We start from the raw sequence: 26,937 nt of genomic DNA on the forward strand, positions 1-26,937 counted from the left end.
AGTTCTGAGGTTTGCTTTTCCCATTATGAAAATGTATTGAAAAATTTAACTTTAATAATTAATGCCTCCACATGATCCGACACAGAGTAAATAGTCAAGAATGGTCTCATTAAAAAAAAACAGATTTTTGGTGTCTATAAGTTACAACTTTCTGGACACCCTGCCCCCAAACTAAATGGGTGACAACTCCTTTGGGTGAATGACCAGTTGACCTGATTCCTTCTGTGTTTAATCTCTAAACTGTAAGTCCTACTCCTTGCGGACACACAAACTAGATGAGCTGCCCGTGAATTGAAACCACAAAAGTTCTATAGTGATGGAAAGAAATTCGCACAGAACAACTGTGGAGACCTGAAAAATCAATCGGAAACAAGTTGCTCCAGCCTGACAGCAGTGCATTGTTCAAACTGAGTTTTTTTTTGGTCCATAGAAACAGACCCTCAGTCACCAATGATCTCCTGTTTCAGTTTAACAGTGGAACGGGTGATGAGGATGAAGATCTGTCAACCCTTACACCAGACTGAACAGAAACTATACAGCACATATCCTGTGTGGAGCTAACGGTTGGGCCCAGAAATATGTGATGTGGTGCGAATGAACAAGTCAGAGTTTTAAACATCACGTCCACCAATGTGAACACCAACAAAAACCTCCCGGGTAAAAGACTCAGCTGACCTTTGGGCCTGAAGGTCCAAGCAGGCCCATTTCACCTCTTCCTGGTGGCCCTCCATCTCCTTTTTCTCCCTGTTAAAAATACCGTAAAACAAAACAGCGTTACAGATACGTCGGCCCAGGTTTCCCTGCAACAGCGAGATCGGCATTGTACACCGTAAATTCCGTCATCTAGTGCGCCGATCTCGCCGTTGGTAACTTAGTCCATGTTTTCCTGCATTTCCAATTAGAATACGCCGCAGCGAGCATAGCGGCAAATCAGAGGCGGCGCGGCCGATGGCTAATTCTTTAACACATCTCGTCCATAAAGGAGTTACACTTCTGCACCTCAAGCATAGACCTCAGGCAATTTCAGACGTAGTGCATGACTGACCTGTTTGATTGTTTAAATGCAAAGAAATTCATTTTCAAAATCAGTTTGTATTGTGCGCAACTTTACACATTCTTATTTTAAACTTAAAATGAATAGCTTTCCTTCCTCTCTCCCCTGAAATAGACTTGGCGCCATTGCTCAATGCAACTTTTCTGTATTACAGGCCACAAGTATTTTGCGTTGGGTCTCCATATAATCAGCATCAGCACCCTCAGACTGTGGGCTTTCGTGCGCAATTACATTGATCTCTGACCCCGAATGATCAGTCCTCAGCAAAGACCTGAGCTTCATCCCCTTACACCCCCATCTGAATGAATTTCGAGTTCGGCACGATGCTGAGCTCTTCTTCTGTCGCCTTCGTCTCCGTGGCCACTTCTCTGGCCAGGAGTCTTCCCCCCGCACGGCTGATCCTTTCTCCCGCTTTCTACATTCTCGTTCTACTTGGACCTCTCCCTCTGGCCTCTTACCCTCTCTAGATCTTTTCATTGCAAACTGCCACCGTGACATCGGCCGTCTCCATTTCTCTGCTCCCCTCTCTCACTCCAACCTACCTCCCTCTGAACTTGCAGCACTCCGTTCTCTCTGATCCAACCCTAACATTATCATTAAACCTGCTGATAACGATGGTGCTGTTGTTGTTTGGCGAACCGACCTCTACCGTGCAGAAGCTGAACGACAACTCTCCAACACCTCCTCCTACCTCTGCCTGGACCATGACCCCACTTGCAAACATCAAGCCATTGTTTCCAAGTGTGTCACTGACCTCATCTCCTCTGGAGATCTTCCCTCCATGGCCGCCAACCTCATAGTCCCCCAACCCCGCACAGCCCGCTTCTACCTCCTTCCCAAGATCCACAAACAGGACTGCCCTGGTAGACCCATCGTTTCAGCCTGTTCTTGCCCCACGGAACTTATCTCTTCCTATCTCGACTTTATTTTTTCTCCCCTTGTCCAGTCTCTTCCCACCTACATTCACGACTCTTCCGACGCTCTCCGTCACTTTAACAGTTTCCAGTTTCCTGGCCCCAACCGTCTCCTTTTAACTATGGACGTCTAATCCCTCTACACCTCCATCCCCCACCAGGACGGCCTTCGGGTGCTCCACTTCTTCCTTGAACAGAGGCCCAACCAGTCCCCATCCACCACCACCCTCTTCCGCCTGGCTGAACTTGTTCTCACATTGAACAACTTCTCCTTTGACTCCACTCACTTCCTCCAAATTAAAGGTGTTGCTATGCCTGCCTGTTCATGGGATATGTGGAACATTCTTTGTTCCAGTCCTACTCAGGTCCCCTCCCTCACCTCTTTTTCCAGTACATCGATGACTGTATTGGTGCCATTTCCTGCTCTCGCCCTGAACTAGATAAGTTCATTCACCTTACTTCCAATTTCCACCCTTCCCTCACCTTCACATGGTCCATCTCCGACACTTCCCTTCCTTTCCTTGACTTCTCCATCTCCATTTCTGGCGATCGGCTTTCGACAAACATCCACTACAAGCCCACCGACTCCCACAGCTACCTGGACTACACTTCCTCCCACCCCGCTTCCTGTAACGACTCTATTCCATTCTCCCAGTTTCTCCGTCTCCGCCGCGTCTGTTCTGACGATGCCACCTTCCATACTAGTGCTTCCGACATGTCTTCCTTTTTCCGCAACCGAGGATTCCCCTCTACTGTGGTTGACACAGCCCTTGACCGTGTCCGTTCTATCTCCCGCACTTCTGCCCTCACCCCTTCCCCTCCCTCCCAGAACCACGATAGGGTTCCCCTTGTCCTCACCTTTCACCCCACCAGCCTCCACATTCAACGGATCATCCTCCGCCATTTTCGCCACCTCCAACGTGATCCCACCACCAAACACATCTTTCCCTCACCTCCCCTTTCAGCATTCCGAAGGGACCACTCCCTCCGCGACACCCTTGTCCACTCCTCAATCACCCCTAACAGCCCTTCTCCTTCACCTGGCACCTTCCCGTGCAAGCGCAGGAGATGCAACACATGCCCTTTTACCTCCTCCCTTCCCACTGTCCAGGGCCCCAAACACCCCTTCCAGGTGAAACAGCGATTTACTTGTACTTCGTGCAATTTAATATACTGTATTCGCTGCTCACGATGTGGTCTCCTCTACATTGGGGAGACCAAACACAGATTGGGCAACCACTTTGCGGAACACCTCCATTCAGTCCGTAAGGGTGCCCCTGAGCTTCCGGTCGCCTGTCACTTTAATTCACCGCTTCACTCCCACTCTGACCTCTCCGTCCTCGGCCTATTACACTGTTCCAATGAAGCTCAACGTAATCTCGAGGAACAGCACCTCATCTTTCGATTAGGCACTTTACAGCCTGCCGGACTTAACATTGAGTTCAACAATTTCAGATAATAATCCATCCCTGCCCCCATTTTTCATGCTGTATGATTTTTGCCACTTCCATTTGCAACATTTTATCTTTCCTGCCTCTTACAAAAGTACAGGATGTTCTTTCAATTCCTTCCTCCCCTCCCAAACCGCCCCCCCACCGTCTCTGCACCTGCTTAATATCGTTTACATCTCCAGCTTTTTCCAGTTCTGATGAAGGGTCCCAGACCTGAAACATTAACTCTGTTTCTCTCTCCACGGATGCTGCCTGGCCTGCTGAGTATTTCCAGCATTTTCTGTTGTTATTTTACATTGATCTCACCTTTGTTCCTGGTAACCCAGGCAACCCGGGTTCTCCCTGAGGACCCCAAAAGCCAGGTTCACCCTAAAATACAAATATCAAAGTTAATAATATACTCAATCTCAACATGGATTTGAACCTTTAGCTTGCTAAGAAAAAAATGTTTAAAAGTTAAATTAAGCATTCAAGGTTAACAGGCTAAAGGTTACAGTAAAGCAGGTAATAAACAATAAATGGATGCAGCACAAGATTTAAATCAGAAGATTGCATTGTAAAGAACTACTTCAAACGGATTCAAGTGCTATGATGTCAGTCAATCATAAACAGCCATAAAGCCGGATGCAATGTTGTGCACAGCAGAAAATGAGTGTAAAAGTAGCAGTCACCAGAATGTCCATTAAGGCAGAAGACGTGAGCCTTGAGTAAGTGTACTTCATTCTCTTATTGTACTCAGAGCTGGATTAAGAATTCCTGGGGCCCTGGGCACTGAGAATATTTGGGCCCCCCCCCACCCCTCGGGTCCTGTGGAAAGCACACTCCCCAAGCATGAGCATAAGCACCCTGCCTCCAAGAGCTGCGCTCATGCTCCGGGTTTGTGGTCTGGTTGTGAAAAGTAGTGCAGTTCTCCACGGAGCAGAGCCTGCAGCAGAGAGGAGGTCAGGCGGTGCCTCCTGCAGCATTCGGGGCTCAGCCTGGCACAGAGTAATCAGTGGGTGGCAGAAGCAAGCCCAACATTTGGTAAATGTGCAGCTTTCTCAGTCAGCAGTAAACCTGCCGCCCGCCCTGAGATGCACCCTCTGTATTTGAGGTGAAACCCAGAGAGGCTTCCACCAACTCCCCGCTGCACCCAGCGCGCCCCTGAGCACCGCATCACACTAGACAATGCTGGCGCTGTCCCTGTATCTGGCTGTGTCCCCTGGGCATAGGCCCCATAGGCCTGTGCGTTAATCCGCCCTGATTGTACTGTCTGGACAATCTAGGTAACAATGACTTTAGTGGTTTGACTAGTTCCATGAATAAAAATGAACTAGAACATACACTCCACATGCCTAATAATCTTATCAATGATGTTTGCACACTTTAACTTATCTCTTAGTGACCAATTCGACAAAATGAAAGGAAACATCTTAGCAAAATAAAAACTTATTTGTCGACTTGACTGAAGAGCAGATTAAAATATATTTGCATGTTGTTATAATTTTAGCAATTGGAAAATTCTTTCCTTTTTAAGTAGCTGCAATTCTGAAAACATTTCCCCAGTGCATAAGAAATCTTGGGGGCAAAATTTGGTATTGTGGGGGACTACGGTCTCCCGCGTAAAGAAATAGGCAACACAGCGAGCTACAAGAAATAGGTCTTTACTCCAACTCTCACAATACAGTACTGAATTCGTGAAGCCCGCGAACCTGTGATGACTCACGGATTGGTCACCTGCTGGAACCTGATTGGTTTTCCTTCTATCAGCAGCAGGCAAGTCTGAACGTGCCTTATTCCTCTCAGCTTGCAACTGTCTTGCGGGGGGAGGGGAATACAGCAGTTAAAAGGGGATTATACAGGTTTATCTACATACACACAGTGTTTCCCCAATGTGGCAACGCCACATAATCGACCATTTTGTGGTGCTAATTAGCGCTGGCGAACGCAAAATTGAGTTTTAGCGCCCCAAGAGGGAAGTGGAGCGCTAAATCAAGTGCTACACACTTCTCTTAGGGCGCTAACATCGCAGAGCGGGACGCTACCTTCAGAGTGCTAATCAAATTCTGGCTCTGTCAATTAGAGAGTCCTCAGTCAGTCTGGCGCCTTCCAGTTCTTAAAGGGGAGGTTCAATCATGCACAGCCTCACCCTGATCATTGCTGCTTGTGAACTGGGCCTGCAAGGAGCTGCAAGACTTCATTCAAGCCACTGATGGCTGATCAGACGCCCAGACAGAGACCGCGCCGGTTCAGCGACCACGCCTTGGAGGCTCTGGTCATGGCCATGGAGCACCGACGGACAGTGCTCTTCCCGGTCATTGGCAGGAGGCCATTGCCACAGGCCTGGAGGGAGGTCGCCCAGCATGTTTTGGCCAGAAGTATGGTCCCCAGAACTCCCTCCCAGTGCCGGAAGAAATTCAACAACCTCACTCGGGTGGTCAGGGTGAGTACATGCTTCAAAAACCTCTACATGCCACCATCTCAACCTCACTCTGTGCACACACTGTATAAACCACCACATCCCCAACACTCACCCACCAACTATGCCCATCTACTAAAAGTGACATGAACAACTCACGTCTTGGTTACATTAACAGCCATTCAACTATGGTAGGCACATATGCCAAACACATAGCTGCACACTCACTCACACAATTTCCTTTTTCTTGCAGGCCAAGCTTGCTCACAACAGGAGGGAGCAGGTATGAACGGGAGGGGAGGCGGACTTGCACCCCCTTACAGACCTGGAGGAGTGAGTGGACCGCATCATTGCTGCCCAGGTCGTGGGCGCTGTGGCTGTCGGAGACATCGATCCCCTTGGGGACAACAACAATATGTTCATCACCTCCCCCTCTTATCTCATACCACTTCCCCCTCACACCACAAGCCCTTCCCACTTTCCATCTAAGTATACTGTCTCCATTCCTTACTCCCTTCCTGCCCCCCTCCCCTGACCTTAACCCCACTCTTGTGCCTTTATGCTCTCAGATAATCAGCCACCACATGACCAGCCTGTCCCTCAGCCTCCTAGTGGCAGCGACGCGGGAGAGGAGGAGGAAGAACAAGCCAGAGCCTCACTGACTGTGTCTCCCGAAGGTCCGATAATGGGGCCACGCAGTCGCTAGAGGGGAGCCTAGTACATGGGTCTGATGTGGGTGAAGCTCCGGTATTCAGTGGGCTGCAGCAACGCCATGGGGAAAGGGAAGCTCGGGGAGGGTGAGTTCGCGCATGAGTTCTGCTGCACAGGACTCCGATGAGGACCTCGATGTGGAGGCGATGACCACACGGGTGATAGGCATGCACATCGAGCTCATGGGTGCAATGGCAAGTGTGCCCGAGAGCACAGATGCACTGGCTAGGAGCGTGGAGGAGTCTGACTCCAGCATTGCTCTCATCTCTGCTCACACCAGCGAGCCCATCCTTGGCAGTTTGCAAAAGATGGTCAACTCGCAGAGAGACCGTGGGGACCCAGACCTCATGCCATGTGTCATGGGTGAGGTGGCAGCAGCTATTGCAGCACAGGCCGAAGCAACACAATGGCTTAGTACTGTAATGGAGCCAGTGGTTGCTGGCATCCAGTCTCAGACTGCTCTCATGAAGTCTCAGATCGATGCCACGCAAGTGCTGACTGCTGCCATCGTCGCTGGGTCACCCACAGTCCACCAGGGATCTCACGGCACCGCAGCAGGCAAGCAATCTGTGCTCCAGCAGATTGCTCCGGGTGCTGAGGTTCTGCCCCGGGGGAGTGGCAGTGTGTCAGTCGAGCAGGAAGGTGCTGTCCTCTCTCAGGATGAGAGCATTCCTGTTCCCACCACTGCCACTCCGCCATTGCACTTGTTGCAACCTGTAACCCAGCCATCCCAGACTGCTGCCACCCATGTAGAGTTGGTACAGTCTGCAGCCGGGCCTTCCAGGCCTAGAGCTGGCCAAGGGTGTCCTGCAAGGCCATCTGCAGTCTCTGGCTCCCAGACTTAGCAGCCTTCCACCAGCCTTGCTGCAGCCACTGGGGCCACATTATGAAGCAGCAGTAGGGTTGGGAGGAGGGAACCCATTGAAGAAGGGGAAGTAAAGCACACTTTAGTAGCAAATGGGAGCAGTGTGTGTTGATTAATTGATGTATTTGTAGATATATTGTTGTGTTTCTTTATGAATAGTTGTGTTTCATAAGAGAGAGTTGTGTTCGATAATAAATTGTTAATTTGACGTTACACATATTGTGATGTTTCTCATTTGACCCTTGCTCGGTGATGGGGCTGCGAGCTGGCTGTAATGATGTGGTTGTTCTGCGCAAATGCCATGTGCTATCTCATTTATTGGAACGCTGTGTAATGAGGAGTTCACGAAGGGCCCTTGCAGAAGCAAGATTGAGTTGCTCCCTCCTACGTTTCTGCTGCTCCTCCTCCTCTTCATCCTCCTCCTCCTCTTCATCCTTCTCCTCCTCCTCCTGAGGTGGACCTGAAATCCCTGGTGGCAATGGCTGGGCCCTCAGAATGGTCAAGTTGTGCAGCATGCAGCACACAACGATGAAAAGGGAGACTCGATCAGGGAAGTACTGCAGAGCTCCTCCAGAGCGGTCAAGGCAGCGGAACCGTTGCTTTAGCACACCGCTAGTCTGTTCGATCAGGTTCCTGGTGGTGCTATGGCTTTCATGGTATGGTTGCTGAGCAGGAGTGTTGGGGTTGTGGAGGGGTTGTGATGAAATATTCCATTCATCACGCATCAGTATTTCTCTGCCTGTGACTGTGGTTGGTTTCAGTTTCATTTCCATTGTATTGTACTGTGTGTAGGGCTCCGCCCATACCTGGCTCCTATGTAAGCTGGCCCAGCCTGCAGCACATCCAGTACGGCAGACCTCTGGATGGAAGATACATTCTCCTCTGTGTGTTACCTTCTAAGTCAATAAAAGCCTTGTTTTGTTTCGCTAACATCGAGTCTCGGATTTATTGAGGCACATCAGGGGTGTCATCAGCCAGGTGGTGAGTGGATAACCCTTGTCTCTGTGCAGCCAGCCGCGAGCTTCATGTGGTGGTTGGAACAGCGCTGGGACACCAGTCTGTTGCAGGATGAATGCATCGTGATTGCTGCCAGGATAGCGGGCATTGACGGCAAGGATGAGCTGTCTGTGGTCACACACCAACTGAACGTTCAGAAAGTGGTAGCCTTTGTGGTTACAGAACACCTCTGCATTGTGATGAGGTGCCCGCAATGCCACGTGGGTGCAGTCAATTGCGCCCTGAACCATGGGGAAGCCCGCTATCCTTGCAAAGCCACATGAGTGTTCATCCTGTTTGTCTCTGGTCATGGAGGATGAGATGTACAGTACTCCCTTCTCCTTCTGTAGAGAGCGCCTGTCACCTCCCGGATGTAGCAATGGACGGTGAACTGCGAAATGTTTGCAATATTCCCTGTTGAAGCCTGGAAGGAGCCGCTGGCGTAGAAATTGAGAACGACTGTGACCTTCACTGCCACTGAGAGAGATGTCCTGGTCCTGGGCTGAGGCTGGAGCTCGGGCTGCAGGAGGTGGCAGAGCTCTGTGACCACCTCCTTGCTGAAGCGGAGCCTTCTAAGGCACTGCTCCTCTGAGAGATGAATGTAGGAGAACTGCTCCCGGAATACCCTGGGAGGGTAAGACCTCCTGTTGAGAGCCCGGTTGGCCCTCCTTCCTCTGACCACATTTTCCAATCTTTCTCTCTGCCTCCGCTGCCTCTGATGGTGAAGCTGGAGGGCGAGGTCTTGTACCAATACAGCCCCCATTAAGTGATGGAAATGTTGCACTATCAAATTTAACCCAAATGAATGCGATAAATTTTTCTCAGCCAGAATACTCCTTCAAGTTGAAAACAGTCAGATGGGTAAAAATGCCTGTTTGCTTGTGTCAAACTGACAAGGCAGCATTGTTTGCCGACAGAAAACCTACCCCCGTAAGTTGACCCCTTTATATAGCACTCATCCAGCATTCATCCGACTGCAAACCGCCTCCTGTACCTGTCGCTGCTAAATGCAGGCACTCAGGCAGGGGGTGAGAGTGAATTTCTGAGCCGGGGCGCTGCGCACCCGGATGACATCATGATCTCCGGCATAGGAGAGCGTGGCACTAGTGGTTATTGCCGCTGCAAACCTCCAGCTAATCTCGCGGGCGTCGGTACTAGCGCCGTGCCCGGTCGCAAAGTTGGTAGCACCTCGTTGGTGTCCCCCCCCCCCCCGAGGCGCTAACAGGAGACGCGAAGGCACCCAATTTCTCCCCCCTTGTGTTAAACATCGGTTCCCGTGTTTGCTCTTCCAGACTTGGTGCATTGCTCTGTTGATACCATTGTATGACTATGGCAAATCTAGAGACGGCACATAGATCAGATCTTTCAAAGCACATTTTGGATTTATCTTCAAATAGACTTTTTCTTTGTTGATCCCAGATGTATAAACTAAGCTGTAAATGAAAACACCCCGATGGCCTCTCTTATTTTTCCAAAGTCTTCATACAATATCCCCAACAGCTCGTACTAATAATAAAAAAAGCAACAACAGCTGGTTAGATACCAGCCAATGGAGAAATCAATGGCAGTACGTCAAACCCCAGCCCTTTCATGCTCTCTCAGGATGACAGTAACCTTTCAACTAAGGGGAGGCCTACTGACACACAAATGGTGCTTATAAAAAAAAATGTAATTTGAGATACATATGAGATGTTGAGATAATGACATCTATCTTAAATTGAAAATATGCATAACATAGCACAAGGAAATATAATTACATTATTCAATCACAGCTAGAAAGTGGTGTGAATGCCCACTCTGTAACTAAAACTGAGCTGCAATTGTTTCTTAACCCTCAAAATTTTTAACACATTATTTATTTACCTTTCCTGTCAAGAAGGTGGTCACTTTAATGAGGTAATTTATTGATAGGGATGTGAGGTTATTTTTGCACACAGATGCACAATTTAAAAGTTAAGAAAAAACTGGGTGAAGACACATTACAGTCTCCTACTCCAAGTCATGCTTTCTCCTAGTCCCAAACTGGAATTTTTATCTCTCTGTCACCCCTCCTCTTAAAATCTTCATGTTTTAAAACTCAAGGTTGGTGTCATGTTTTAAAACTCAAGGTTGGTGTCTATCACCAAACCAATGCTTCCTGATTAATCTTGTCTTTTCCGTTACTCTTTTCAATCTTGCTGGTTTCTTGCACTATAGATCTTGACCCTTCAGCTTTGTTTTTCCACAATAATAAAAGTGCAGCACGATTCTCAATGATTTCAGCAGCAGTATTTTTCAGAATGTTATCTAGTGCGAGCTATTCATTTTTCTATCTATTCAGTAGAAATAATAAAAAAAGACAAATTATACTTGCTTACAACAATCAGATAAACTAAAACAAAGACAGCTACACTGCCATAGGGATTGTATAAGCACATCGATCTCTAAATTTGAGCTGTCAGCAACCATACACATCAATACCCCTCATTTAAGGGGAGTCGATGCTGTCTCTCGATCAGGGGTAGCATTAACAATCCAGAGTCTTCGCTTCCTCAATTGGCACCGGCACTATATTCCAGAAGGTTTCCTCTCACTTAACTGGGAGTGGCTCTAACAATCTGAAGACTTCTAACATTTGATCAGGAGGGACACCAACAATCCCAAGCCTCCTAATACTTGATCGGGAGCAACAATAGTGATACCTAGATTCCTGACATTTGAATTGGGAGCGGCACTAATAATCCAAAGAAATCATTGACACCATTAAAGAATAAAATACCAAAAATCATAGAATGATACCGCACAGAAGGAGGTCATTCGGCCCACCGTGCCTGTGCCGACTCTCTGAAAGAGCAATCCAATTGAGTTCCACTCCACTGCTCTTTCCCCATAGCTCCGTACAGTTTTTTCCCTTCAAGTATTTATCCAATTCCTTTTTGAAAGTTATTATTGAATCTGCTTCCACCACCCCTTCAGGCAGTGCATTCCAGATCAGAAGGTTAGGAATAAATAAAATGATATTGATGTGATGAATGATTCTATGTAACTGACCCACTCTCTAATAGCGCATTAACTGGACAGTCAGGTGATCTTTTGGAAGAATTTTGTTGAGGTTTTAAATCTCCAAGTACAGCAGCATGTCAGACTGACATCCCCAGCCAGCATTGTAAGGCTGGAAAACAAACCGAGTAGAAAATGCAACCACAACACCAGAAGGTGGTGCTGTTTGTCTCTAGGTGATAGCCACCCCCCTCACACTGACCAGCAAACTTGGCTTTTTACCAGGGCACACACCATTGCACTCATGCTACATGCACACACACACAAACACATGCATTGACACTCATGCACATCAAAGGTGTGAAGTCAGTTTGCAGCTTTGTTATGATATTCCAGTTCTCATGATTAGCCTCTGGTGGATTTATGCTGTTAGTTAATGTAGAAAATAGTATACTAATGAGCACATGTATGGGCAATCAGCTCTCCACCTGCATGCTGTGTTTTATATTTGGTGTATAAATACATGTTGTAATTAATGACTCACTTGCACTGCCCTGATGGGACTAAAGCCAGCTGGAAACATTTGTTTTAGTTTTGTGGGGGATCGTAGAACTGCCCATTATGCACTGACAGGATCATCTGCTATTGGGTCTTGTCTACAAACAATGGGTCCAAAAATCCTCGCACATTTGATCCTGGTGTATGTGCTAGGATCTGCCCGCTGGTGATGACACTGCCAAAGTTTGCAGAGCCAGGGGGAGGTCATTTTAACTTACATGAATGGCGTGGGCCCCCTCGCCACTTGCTAAAGAGTAGATAGCGCCTGGTCTGGGCTCCCCCCCACCCAAGAAATATTTTTACAGGGAATATGGGTCCTACATCTGGCATCCAGCAGGCCAGTTTGTCCACTTTCACTTGGTGTACTGGCCCACCGATATCCTACTGGCCCTGCGATGAGGAAACTCCCGGATGGGAGTCCCCTCTCCTGGCCACACCCCATCGTGGTCCTTGACTTTGCTTGGAGTGGGTGGCAGCTCCACTCCTAATAAGTAATAAGGCCTTGTGGAAACTGTTGAGTAAGGCTGGGATCCAGAGTATCTAAGTTGTGGCTTAATTCGCAACCCATCCACCACAGTCCCACAAGACGTATGTTTGGGCTATCTCAGAACGGCTGCAGATTTTCAGCCTCAAATCTTATCTTTTTGCAGACACTGTGTAGAGTTAAGTCGCATGGTAGGGCAATGCAATTCAAACAAAATCTAGCTCTCCTAAAGCCTAGCATCTGATGTCCTAGCAGCTACATTCATTGGAGGGGAGAGGGAGAAAAACCAAAAGAGCAGAGGGCACAATTCTGATGGGCAAACAGTACTGACTCCAAGTCTACAAAATGGAATAGCGACAGATTCTTACAAGCAATTCTGCAACTTATGTTGCCTTTTTAACTTAGTGCCTTTTATATATATATACCTGTATGTGGTGGAAAGTTTACCATTAAAAAGAATGGACTGATATACCCGAGGATAATCTTTCTGGTGATAAATTAATGAAATAATTTTTGCCTGTAGAAAGATAAGGTTTCCTTTTTAGTTTCCAATAGTCTCCCCCTGCCTCCTTCAGAGGACCTCACCTCATGCTGTGGCATGGCCGCCCTCTGATATGCCAATCTCCACGTGTGAGGCTGTTCGTTCATGGGGAGCACCCAGCATCCACACCTCACATTTCCAGCAGTGATTACTGGATAATGATCAGGAGCAGAAACTGAGGCTAATATCCCCCTGTCTGGAGAGAAAGTCGAGCAGGCCTCAAAACAGGCCTGAGCTCCTCCGCTCCAAGTTTTCCTCTACTCGCTGCACCCGGGTGATTCAATATCCACAGGTGCAGGAACAGGACCTGGTCTTGCACCTGGCCCACGGCATTTGCATTTTGGGCCAATGAAATCTACCACAACAATAACTAGCACCTACAATTCTTTGATGACAATGAATGTGCTGATTAGCTCCATTAAAGGAAATAGTCCATGCACAGGAGAGAGAATTCCCACTGCTGCCATAAGAGTTCCTGCATTGGGAGACGCTGGTCTCATAGTAAGGTCAGAATTGAATTAACATTACTGGCCAATTGACTGGTTTAGTCCCAGGTGTTGAATCTTGGTGGCAGGATATTGGCCTTTCCTCAACGTTTAAAATCTGGCTTAGTGGCGGGAACCTGTGATACATCTCTCCCGATTTTCATTACCATTGAAATCAATAGAAATGAAAATCGGGAGGGAGGTGTAACAGGTTGCTGAATCGATATTGCCTGTTTTACACCATCACCCAAAGTCAAAATTACCCTCAGTGACTCTTATACTGGAATTTCTAAAAAAAGGAGATAAAGAGGTGGGAGAGGGCTGACTATCAAGAACCCAGCATACCAGTGTTTTTGGAATGGCACATATATATATTACACACCTGCTGGGCCCACTCTTTGCAGTGCCTCAGCACCTAGCTCTCCCTTTGTGTATGGGAAGTTCCCTACAAAACAGATTGAAGAGTTCATCAGATCTATATTCAAACCACCGCTAAAAACTTGTCTTGCTGGCAGTGAGCAAGACTTGGCAGTTTCATATTTGGTTTGCAGCTGGCTGCATGAGGCCTGTGCTTCGGGAAGCCAGTACCTGCACAGGTCTCGTATTAAAGTGCCTTCCAACAACAGTTCTAAATCTTTGGTTGTCTTTGTTGGAGAAACAGCACAGCTGTGATCTCAGTATGTATGTGCAGTCACAAGGGGAAGAAATGCACAACAGAGCTGCTCACAGACTTAAATACAGCAAACTCTGTTGAGCACAGCAGAATTAAATGGAAAAAATCTGTGTGATTTAAAGTTGCACTATCGCTTTTGGATGAGTTACTATGGCAAATTATCAACTGCAGATAGAATGAGGAGGACCAAAAATACATAGCTCCTGGCAATAAAAGACTACGGTCAAAGTTTCTTCTTCATTTCACACATCAATCTTTTGAGAATCATTTTGGTATCTTGATTTGCTCCCTGTGAAAATTATACCTGGCAGTAAGCTCAGTGGAAACAAATGTTTTAGAAGGGTAGACTATTGTTGTAGTGTATGTAACGGTCCACCTTTAAGAGAACTATTTTAAGGGTTGCACTACTTTATCTTGGCTACTGTATACTGTAATACCAGTGGTGACCACACCGGTATATAAGTGCTGTGTAAGGATTTATTGGGCAGATTCGCCCTGACCTTCGAATAGTAAAGTCCTGTTAAAGTTACTCTTGTAGTCTGTGTATTAATTCACCATATAACCCACAGACTTTACAGTGGCGACGAGTTCGATCTTACCCTGCGGCAGCGATACATCCGAAGCAGTTAACGAGCGTCGAGAGGAGGCACCCGCCCTCGTCATTCTGCTGAGAGAAGACTCGAGTCTGCAGAGCAAGGAAGAAGGAAGAATTCAGACACGAAGCCTGCCATCAGCAACAGGCAGTGATCGTCCCTTCTGCCACGGTGGTGAGTGAGCCGATCAGCCACGAGAAGCAAGTCGGCCACGTTGACTGTGAGTAGGGGGGAAAATTAAAAAAAAGAACGGAGGAAGGGCGGTGAACTCGACCACGGTCGGGGGGGAAAGGAGCCGGACAGAAGTCGGGCCCAGAGGCGCTGAGACTGGGGCAGTGTGGGGCACGGAAGCCGCGGTGCAAGCGGGAATGCAGCCGGTGTGAGAGACCGGGCTACCAGCGGGAACGCAGCCGGTGTGAGAGACCGGGCTACAAGTGGGCTGGGAGACGCAACAGCGTCGTGAGACAGCTCGACCGCGACCGGCGAAAGGCCGGGCAGCTACCGAGGCCGCGAGGCGCTGCGACCGGGATCGTAAGGCGCGGGAAGAAATAAAAATCAGAAACCGTGGAGAACTCAGCCGCAGCCGGGGGAGGAAAGGACCGGACTGCGAGAGGGCTGGGAGGCGCGATTGGAAGCCGCTGAGGGAGAGACAGAGCCCGAGCGAGCGGGAGAGACAGAGCCGAGCGAGGGAGACCGAGGAGATTCAGCCAGCGGCTGGAACTGTTCGCCGTCAATGGGTTGTCCCCAGCGCCGGTTGCCCTGCCGAGAAAAGGGAACAAAGAACGCACTGAAGCCGGCGCGCAGGCTGCGAACCCCGAAAGCCAGCGGTCGTCGCCCGAGGGAAAAGCTTACCCCTCCCGCCAGTAGGCGGAGAAGAAGACAGGAGCGGGAAACCGCCATTTTGAAAGTGGGCGGGGAAGAAGACAAGCGCGGGAAACCGCCATTTTTGGAAAAAAAAAGTTAAAGAAAAATTTCGTTGTTGTTTCTCAGGAAGATTGTGAAGATGCCTAAGCGTGGCAACATCAACGAATTCGATTCTGATGTGGAAGATTGGACCACGTATGTAGAACGCATCGAGATATATTGTAAGGTCAATAAGATAGCAAATTATGATAAAGCTCTAACCTTACTAAACTCAATGGGTGCGAAGACATACGGGTTATTGAAGCATCTTCTATCACCAGCTAAACCGGCGGATCAGTCTTTCGCTAATATTGTTGCTGTCCTGAAGGATCATGTGAACCCCACACCGCTGATGTTAGCGGAACGAGCTAAATTTTACGGGAGAACGCAACTAAAGGAGGAAAGCAACGCGGAGTACCTGGTTGAACTGCGTAGGCTAGCAAAATACTGTCAGTTTGGGGTAAATCTGACAGAGGCAGTGAGAGACAAGTTCGTGTGCGGGATGTCGAAGGAAGGAACACAAAAGCGACTGCTCGAAGAGAACGATCTTACACTTGATAAGGCTGTCCTTATTGCAGCATCGCACGAAGCCGCAGTGAGAGGCACGGCGGAAATGCAGCTGAAGACAGCGGTACTCAGTGTGGATCAAATGACTTCGGGTACAACGAAATGTTACCGTTGTGGGAAGACAACACACGACCAGAACCAATGCTGGTTTAAAAACCAGGAATGTAGAAAATGTGGCAAACTTGGTCACATAGCTAATGTATGCCGGTCAGGAAAGAAGACCAGCAACAATAAGTCACCGCAGAAGAAGTACAGAAAGGTACATAACGTGACTGTGAAGAGTCCAGATGAACTGAATTCGGATTCAGACCCCAACAGCAAGGAACTGGGTAGTCTGAGGATTCACAATGTGAGTAAAGAAGCTGACCGACAAACTATCTGGGTCACACTGCAGATTGCAAAAGTCCAAGTGAAGATGGAAGTGGACACCGGATCGGCGTTGACGGTCATGAATAAACAAGATTACAAAAAGTTATTCAAACAGATTTCCCTACGGGATACGGAGATAGTATTGCAGACATACACGGGGCATAAAGTATACCCCATCGGAAAGATAATAGTCAAGGTGAGACACAAGGGCAAAGATCACCAAGGAATGGACTTATATGTACTACCCGAGGGAGGTCCACCACTTCTGGGACGGGAGTGGATCAGGAAAATAAAGATAGACTGGCACTCACTAAACACAATGACGGTAGATTTCGGAAAGAAAGATGTCAAACCTGAACAGTTGTCCAGAATATTGGACAAGGCTAAAGAGGTATTCCAGCAGGGACTGGGAACACTGAGAGGAATTAAGGCAAAAATCAAGATTGCAGAACATGCAAGCCCAAAATTTTTCAAAGCCAGATCGGTACCTTACGCGATACGACCTGCTGTGGAGGCAGAACTGGAAGAGCTTGAACATGCAGGGGTACTGTCAAAGGTGGACTGGAGTGAGTGGGCCACGCCCATTGTTCCCGTCATGAAGTCTTCATCAAGTAACAAGCCAGGGGGACCGGGGAAGGTCCGCATCTGCGGAGACTTCAAGATCACAGTTAATCCGGTGCTTCACACGGTACAATACCCGCTTCCGCGGATTGAGGATATCTTTGCTTCATTGTCTGGTGGGAAACACTTCACCAAGATAGACCTGGCACAAGCATATTTACAGATGGAGGTCGAGGAAGAGTCACGCCAGTATCTCACAATCAACACGCACAGAGGCTTGTATCGATATAATAGACTGGTTTTTGGAGTAGCTTCGGCTCCAGCAATTTGGCAGAGGGCCATGGAGCAGGTCTTACAGGGTATTCCAAGCACTCAGTGTTACTTGGACGATATCCTGATTACGGGAGAAGACGAGGAGGAACACCTCACAAATTTGAAACTGGTGCTCACCAGGTTGAAGGAATATGGCCTTCGAGTTAATCGCCAGAAATGTGAGTTCTTCCAGAAACGGATCTCGTACTGCGGTCATGTCATTGACCAAGAGGGGCTGCACAAGCCACCTGACAAGATCGAAGCGGTCGTGAAGGCCCCCGCTCTGGAAAATGTATCACAGTTGAGGTCGTTTCTGGGGTTGATTAATTATTACCATAAGTTTCTGCCAAATCTATCCACGGTGCTGCGTCCGCTGAATGCTCTGTTGTGGAAAGAAGTACCATGGAAGTGGAGCGAGGACTGTAAGAAGGCCTTTCGCAGAAGCAAGGCGTTGATTACCTCTGAGGAAGTGTTGGCTCACTTCAACCCAATGCTACCTCTTCGTCTAGCTTGTGATGCTTCCCCTTATGGTATTGGAGCTGTACTCTCACACAAGTTACCAAATGGCTCGGAAAGGCCAGTCGCATTTGCGTCCCGATCATTGACCTCCGCTGAGCGAAATTATGCTCAGATAGATAGGGAGGCTCTCAGCCTTGTGTGGGGAGTAAAGAAATTCAATCATTACCTGCAGGGCAAGAAGTTTACATTGCTGACAGACCACCAGCCGTTGGTGTCCATATTCAACCCTAACAAGGCCGTTTCCACTATGACAGCACAAAGGCTACAGAGGTGGTCCGTTCTACTAGGGCACACCAATATGACATCGAATACAAAAGGTCCAAACAGCATGGAAATGCTGATGGGTTATCGCGCCTACCGTTGCCAGTGGAAGAAGAGGCGACTACAGTGGACCCAGTGGAGATGTTCCACTCAACCATAATGGAATGTCTACCAGTAACAAATTCCATGATCGAAAAGGAAACAAGAAATGACACGACTCTCTCACGAGTCTACGATTTAACGGTGGAGGGATGGCCAGTACATGGCGAACCAATGCTGCCAGCATTTTCGCACAGAAGAGAACAGCTGTCAGTGTGCCGAGGAACCTTGATGTGTGGATCTAGAGTGGTGATTCCACCCAAACTCCAGCAGAAAGTACTAAAGGAGCTTCACAAGGGGCATCTGGGTGGAGTGAAAATGAAGAACCTAGCCAGAGCGTTTGTGTGGTGGCCAGATATTGATGGAGACATCGAAGAAATAACCAAGAGCTGTCTAGGATGCCAGAAGGTCCAAAACGCGCCACCACAAGCTCCTCTGCATCCATGGGAGTGGCCCTCATCTCCATGGCAAAGGGTACATATCGACTTTGCTGGTCCATTTATGGACTCAATGTTTTTAATCGCGGTGGATGCACACTCCAAGTGGCCGGAGGTAATAAAAATGTCCTCCACCACCATGGAAAAAACCATCACAGTATTAAGGACCATATTTGCCAGGAATGGGCTGCCGGAACAGATCTGTTCTGATAATGGACCGCAATTTGTGTCCGAAGAATTCAGGAAGTTCTTAAAAAGCAATGGGGTCAAGCACTATACGTCCGCCCCATACCATCCCGCCACCAATGGATTGGCTGAAAGGTTTGTCCAGACCTTCAAGAAGGCCATAAAGGCCATGGGTAATGAAGACATAAATCTACAACATAAGGTAGATAACTTCTTGTTGGCGTACAGGAATGCAACACATGCGGTCACAAACCAAACTCCCGCCATGATTTTTTCAATAGAAGAATAAGATGCCGGCTGGATTTGATTAAGCCAAACGTCAGAAGGGACGTAGAGAACCAGCAATTTCAAGGCATGAATGAAAGGCCAACTAGATCCTTTCAGATAGGTCAACAAGTTTTGGCCCGGGACTACCGTACCGAGAAATGGCAGCCAGGAACTATTGGAAAAAGGCTAGGACCGTTGATGTATACCGTGGACATTGGTGAAAGCATAATAAGGCGCCATGTTGACCAGATCATAGAATCATCCACAAAGGCCCAACCTACTCCACAACTCTATACGTCTAATGTTGAAGCAGAGATACCCAGAGCATCTACCTCCGATCCGGTAATACTGGAATCCGATGAACCTGAAACGGTCCTTCAAGCCGAATCGACCTTGCCAGAAGAACCTACTACACCACCGAAAACGACTACACCACCGAGGCGTTATCCGGACAGAGTCCGGAAGCCTCCAGAGAGACTGAATCTGCGAACTGTTTCACATGAAGTTGTATATATGTTAAGATGTTATATTAATGGGAATATGTATATATTGTTAACCTAAAAAGGGAGGATTGTAGTGTATGTAACGTTCCACCTTTAAGAGAACTATTTTAAGGGTTGCACTACTTTATCTTGGCTACTGTATACTGTAATACCGGTGGTGACCACACCGGTATATAAGTGCTGTGTAAGGATTTATTGGGCAGATTCGCCCTGACCTTCGAATAGTAAAGTCCTGTTAAAGTTACTCTTGTAGTCTGTGTATTAATTCACCATATAACCCACAGACTTTACAATTGTAAACAAAAAGGCAACGCTGTAATGTCAGAAGATGGCAATAGGGCAGGGAAGAGGTGACTGCCAGCGGTTCTATGGTGAACAATAAATATAGGCCTTGAATTTCTTCAGGTGGTGTGCCGCTGTATCTTTGCCATAACTACGGGTATAAACGGGGCTTCCACAGTATTTCTGGTGAAGTTACTGCGGTGCAGTGGCAGAAAGTCTGAAGAAATTCAGGGGGCAAGTATTAGAAAACAATTTAGGGAATATTGCAAGTTAAAAAAGAAAATAAAACACTTCCACAGGTTTCATATTTGTCCAATTTTACTTTACAATTCTTAGTTCTGAAATGGAAACAAATCTTTTGAAGGTCTTACAGAATTGAAAATGGATGCATATTTGAAAAATGTAAAGAGCATCCAGCATCAGACAGTGAAAGACGCAATGCGATTATGCTAAGTGTTGATTTAAATAGACTGGACTTAAATGGTCAAAAAATATGTCTAGTCCAACATTTGCAGTAACACAGCAGTCAGTTGCTGTCCTTAGTTACTGGGACATAAAATGAACTGATTGCTTTATTAAAGGGGCATTATTATCCTATATAAAAATCTTGCAAGATGGAAATTCCTCAAGGAGCAAATTAAGGAACGCAAAGTTGCAGCAGTCGTGGAGTTTGCCATCAGTCTCCTGCTTTATACTAATGCTGATTTTTTTTTCATTAGCGAACAGAGGAAAGTATTTGTTTTTTCTGTACAATTCCAAAGACGCAATCTTACATCATTGAAACTGTTCATAAATATTGTTATTACAAAAAGTACTTCACATTTTGGTATCTTGATTTGCTCCCTGTGAAAATTATACCTGGCAGTAAGCTCAGTGGAAACAAATGTTTTAGAAGGGTAGACTATTGTAAACAAAAAGGCAACGCTGTAATGTCAGAAGATGGCAATAGGGCAGGGAAGAGGTGACTGCCAGCGGTCCCAGAAGGGCTGGAGGGTGGAAACCAAGTTCAGGGCAAGGAGGTGGTAGTAGGTCCCACTGCCCCATTTTCCCACCATTTGCACCACTATTCCTGCCCAATTGCAGGCACGATTAGAGGAGGAAAATCCAACCCATACTGAGCACTTTGCATCAACGTGAAGCCAAATCCAATTTATATTGATGCAAACTGTCAAATAACTGGCATGTCACAGTGGCACCGATGTGGTGTGTTTTTCTGATAGTCGGACCATATGTCATGTTAAAGTGGGAGCTCTGAACGGCACAAGCTGTATTTGGGCATGAAGTGAAACAAATATGATTTTCTGGCAATATGGCTCAGTTTGAAAACCCATATACCCAACAAACACTACACAGAACACACAAGTGTATTCTTCACTCATTTTTCATAAGTAATGAGGCATCCCAACTGTAAAACTATGCACCCTAAACATAATAAAATCATGTGAAGGCCCCTGTTATCTGGTCCCCACTGGGTTGGTATAGGTGGCTACTTCATAAGTTTCCAATAAGTACTTTGCATGTTTTCCTACTGAGGTCAGGGATTTACTGGGTCTTCACGAGTGTGTTGCACTTGACTGGAGAGTGCTTGCTGCTGATGTTAGGCACAAAGGAGAAACAGTATGCTAAACCCAGCTCCGTCACCCTTCACTTTGATGACCACAAAGTCTTTCTGGGCACAAGAATTATATGGTTTACATTATATTCCTTGCCTTCACTGTCATTAATATTTAGTAATACAAGTTAATCAACTCTCTGTTGTAGTTATAGTACGACAGGGTACTCCTGTACTTAGTGCTTCCAACTGATATGAGTTTTCCCACATTTACAATATTTTCCATTGTAATACCCTATTTTACTGCCAATAATGAGTTCACCCTACTGAGAAACAATTGCAATTATTGATAATATTGGAGTATTAAGCTATCAGAAACTGATTTCCTTGAATGAGAGAAGGCCACTTGGCCCATCAAACCCCTCCTTCCACAGCCCGTGTACAATGTTCTCAATCATGGACTCCACCCAACCCATTTAGTCTGCTGGAGAAAGGCTCTGCAAATGTATTCCAGCCCCAAAGGCAAAAGCTGCCTGTTGAATAAGAAATTGTGCTGTTAAACCAATCACATGCTGACCCCTCCTCCACCCAAACAGTATCCCTCATTTATTACACAGCTCTGATGGATAGGAGCAAATCATTCTCGCTGAAATGGTATGTGGCAAACCTCTACTTTGGTACATTTACAAACATAATGATGCAAATTTCACCATCGTGCTGTTTGCACACAGTCCCTGTGACAATAAAGTACACCCAGCTCTTTTGGTTTTCTCTAATACAAAAGTTGTGCTATTTTTAAAAATAAAGCTGATGTACCTTGAGTGTTGAGTGATCAGAAACTTTAGCAGTAACACTACTGTTGCAGGCTAACTTCAAATGAGCAAATTTCTTAATTTAATAAAAACTCTAGATTTATAGCCCGAGGGGATCGAAAGTAAACTCTCGTTCGTATCGCATAAGGGATATGTATATTTTTAATGAATATGTAAAAATAATTAGATCAGGTAGACTTTATTCAGGTAATTGAGGGCCGTCCTTTTACAAAATAATAACTAAAAGTAAATTTAGTTGACATTGTGCCCTTGCATAATGCACAGTTCCTTGTTGCATTAATTAAATTATTTGAGCCAAATTTCTGCTAATATATGCACGATGATTATCTGGTGAACTTTAAATTAATAACAAAGTTGTAGAAAATGTAGAAAGGTGAGGGCCCTGATCAGTTCTGATTTATAAAATGCTATAAATTTTGATAATTGCCAAAATAAAACCAACCAAAAGGGATCGAGCAGCTTTAAATGTCAAGTAAGAACTGAAGGGACGAGCTACAAACAGGAACAAATGACTAGGTATCAGAAACCAGGCAGGCTAATGGCAGCTTTGCTTGCGGATTCTTTACTCCACATCCACCCCAATGTACAGGCTGCAGCAGTCATTACCTTTATTCCAGGGAGTCCAGGAAGCCCAGGAAGACCTGGTTCACCCTACACAGGAAAATTACAAAACATTATAGCAAAGCGTTCAGCTGTCTCAAGAGTCTTGTTTATCTCCACCTCAATGGTAGCTCAACGACATCCCGAATCACGATTCAGTTGTTAACAAATGCAATAGGCCGTTTGTTTTCTTTTCAGTCCAGTAGAGGCAGTATGATTTCATAAGTTATTCAACAAGGAAACATTTTAGAATGTATTTTTCTTTTTATCAAGTACAAGCGTGAATTGGGCAGGATTATAATGAACTGTCCTGTTAAGATGTCCACATTTCCACATTTTTATGTGAAGTCAGTGTAATGGGGTACTAGGTGGCACCATGTATTACAGCACTGCCCATTCACATCTGGGGCCTGGATAAATGCTGCCAAGATGGAGAGGATAAAGGTTTCCTCCCTATGACTGCAATTAGGGGATCTTACAGTAAACAAGCTTTGGCAGACTCAATCCAGCTCCCAGTGGACATGAGCCCCCACCATTCAGCTGCCCTCCCAGTGGAACTAATTGGCACTGAGTAAAATCTGGCATCATTATCGGATAACAATCACATCATGCACAAAACACCCTGATGTACAGGCTTAACCTCATGCACCATTGCAGATAATTCCACCTCATTTATCAGGATTTACATTTTGGAGAGTGCCAATCAAGGATTAATACCAAGCACTAGTATTTGTTCTCGAATGCTGCCAGTGGAAATATACTGTCACTCGTTAAATGGAAGATTTACTCCATACCCAAGTATTTTTTCATTGAATAAAAGTGTTTATTTTTTCCCCCTCCTCCCCTGAAGGCCTCGACTCTTGCTGTGGTTGGGTTCCACCAGGACTGACAGCTCGCCAGTGCCTTGCCCAAGTGACCATTCTTAACGTGTGAACCTAGACGTCAGTTGTCCACAGATTATTTGACTGTGGAGGAAAGTATAGTCAGGCTTGATCTTGTCCTCATTTGATGTCCCTAAAATACATGCTTTCCTACAGATGACACTGGACAGCAATCAGGAGAGGAAACATGTCCCACTCTCTGGACCAAGGAAGCAGAGGCCAATTGTAACCTTTCAATGCTGCCCTCAGCTGAGATCAGCGAACTCAACGTGGATGGGGGCTCAAACCTGACCCTCCTGATCTGTACGGTTCAGAACCATACTGGGCAGTGAATTTACTCACTGAGCTAGTGAGGGAGCCATCACTGCGTCTTTTACGGGATTTTTGTACAATGCGCCATGATCCGGTGGATCTACTGACTACAGAGGGCTCTTTCATTCAACACGGGTTTGGATTATAGGTTTCTGCCTCTGAATTTTGAAGGGGCATCACCAGTGTAAGAAAACATTTCTTTTAAAAAAGGAAGAAATATTTTGTTGTCTATGCATCAAAGAAACCAATTGCAATCATTCAAATAAAATATGATTCCAAGATTCAACAAGTAAGATCACAACACTAACTGCTACTGCATCAAGTTACTCGAACATGTGCTGATTTCTAAATGACCAGTGGAATGCCTTACATACCACATTGATTAGCTGATGTGAAAGTTCACGAAAGTTCAGTGACTGACGCTAGACTTTCTTGTCGTGATTGTTTTCATGTTCAAACTATGAATAACTCCAGCAGTGTTGTCACTAATGTGTATTGCAACTGATATCTACAATCTGCTATTGAAGCACAAAATGGTGGGAATGTAAGTCTATCAGCATCTAAAAGAGAATGATAGGTTAATGTTTTGGATGCGATCCTTCATCAGAACTGGTGATGAAGAGTCTCACCCGGCTCATTAACCTCTCTTTCCTGTTTCAGTTGCTGACTGAAGCGCAGCACATTTTCAGCAGTTTCTGTTTCTTTTTATTTCAGATTTCCAATCTTCATGTTTCTTTTTCTTTTTCTTTGTGATCTGCGCAGTTGCAGCAATCTCTGAAGTAAAAACATGCTGGACAAACACTGGGAAATGCTGCTCTACTTTGCTGTGGTTCTATTTACTGCACCAGACAGATATATACATACGGCAGAAGTGTGGGGAGGGGTGGAAATGCCCCATATGTATAGGATAACATCATCGCAGATTTAGTACATCTGTTTGACTAACTAGAAATTATTCACCAGTATAGTGATGACAGAAAATACTGAATAGGCTAAGTGAAAGGTGGGATAGTATAAAAAAGGATGTGTGGAAAAGGCCATAAATACAATTCTAATGAAATGATTAGCCTTCATTAGCCGAGGCATAGAATATAAGAGCAGGGAGGTTATGATGGAGCTGTACAAAACGCTGGTGAGGCCACAGCTGGAGTACTGTGTGCAGTTCTGGTCGCCTCACTATAGGAAGGATGTGATTGCTTTGGAGAGGGTGCAGAGAAGATTCACCAGGATGTTACCTGGGATGGAGCGCCTCAGCTATGAAGAGAGGCTGGACAGGCTGGGGTTGTTTTCCTTGGAGCAGAGAAGGCTGAGGGGGGACCTGATTGAGGTGTACAAAATAATGAGGGGCATAGATAAGGTAGATAAAGAGGAACTTTTCCCCTTAGTGGGGGGGTCAATAACAAGGGGGCATAGATTCAGGGTAAGGGGCAGGAGATTTAGAGGGGATTTGAGGAGGAACTTTTTCACCCAGAGGGTGGTTGGAATGTGGAACTCAATGCCTGAAAGGGTGGTGGAGGCAGGAACCCTCACAACATTCAAGAAGCATTTGGATGAGCACTTGAAATGCCATTGCATACAAGGCTATGGACCAAATGCTGGAAAATGGGATTAGACTGGACAGGGATGGATGGGCGGCGCAGACACGATGGGCCGAAGGGCCTCTTTCTGTGCTGTAAAACTCTATGACTCTATGACTCTATGATTACATAAGATGACATAAGACATATGGCACAGAAAGAGGCCATTCGGCCCAACCAGTCCATGCCGGCGTTTATGCTCCGCACGAGCCTCCTCCCGTCTTTCCTCATCTAAATCTATCAGCATAACCCTCTATTCCCTTCTCCCTCAAATGCTTGTCTAGCCTCCCCTTAAATGCATCTATACTATTCGCTTCAACCACTCCCTGTGGTAGCAAGTTCCACATTCTCACCACTCTCTGGGTAAAGAAGTTTCTTCTGAATTCCCGATTGGATTTCTTGGTGACTCTTATATTGATGGCCTCTAGTTATGCTCTTCCCCACAAGTGGAAACATTCTGTATCTACTCTATCAAAACCTTTCATAATTTTAAAGACCTCTATTAGGTCACCCCTCAGCCTTCTTTTTTCAAGAGAAAAGAGGCCCAGCCTGTTCATCCTTTCCTGATATGTATACTCTCGCATTTCTGGTATCATCTTTGTAAATCTTCTCTGCACCCTCTCCAGTGCCTCTATATCCTTTTTATAATATGGCGACCAGAACTGTACGCAGTACTCTAAGTGTGGTCTAACCAAGGTTCAATACAGGTTTAGCATAACCTCCCTACTTTTCAATTCTATCCCTCATGAAATAAACCCTAGTGCTTGGTTTGCTTTTTTTATGGCCTTGCTAACCTGTGTCGCAACTTTTAGTGATTTGTGTATTTGTACTCCGAGATCCCTTTCTTCCTCTACCCCACCTAGACTCGCACCCTCCAAGTATAAGTGACCTCCCTATTCTTCCTACCAAAATGTAATACCTCACATTTATCTGTGTTGCACTTCATTTGCCAATTAATGCCCATTCTACAAGTTTATTAATGTCCTCCTGTAATTTGTTGCAGTCCTCCTCAGTATTGAGTATCCCCCCCCCAATTTGGTGTCATCCGCAAATTTAGAAATTGTGTTTTTGATTCCAAAGTCTAAATCATTAATGTAAATTGGGAACAACAGTGGTCCCAGCACTGATTCTTGTGGTACACCACTACCCACCTTCTGCCACTGTGAATAGCTACCGTTTACCCCTATTCTCTGCTTTCTGTCTTGAAGCCAGAT

At 46.2% G+C, this 26,937-nt stretch overlaps 1 protein-coding gene across 1 annotated transcript in view; it reads right to left on the reverse strand.

Annotated features, from left to right (window-relative positions):
- Positions 1-26,937, reverse strand: part of col25a1 (collagen type XXV alpha 1 chain) — a 256,959-nt gene that overhangs the window by 117,961 nt on the left and 112,061 nt on the right. Inside the window, exons 14-15 of the mRNA XM_085965125.1 lie at positions 3,726-3,788; positions 676-744 (exon numbers count right to left, since the gene is read on the reverse strand). Of these exons, the coding sequence (XP_085821251.1) occupies positions 676-744; positions 3,726-3,788 (132 nt within the window). The remainder of the gene's footprint in view (positions 1-675; positions 745-3,725; positions 3,789-26,937) is intronic.

This window comes from Somniosus microcephalus, chromosome 2, assembly GCF_052327205.1.
Source record: "Somniosus microcephalus isolate GS21.2 chromosome 2, FLI_Smic_1.0, whole genome shotgun sequence".
Taxonomy (NCBI): Eukaryota; Metazoa; Chordata; class Chondrichthyes; order Squaliformes; family Somniosidae; genus Somniosus; species Somniosus microcephalus.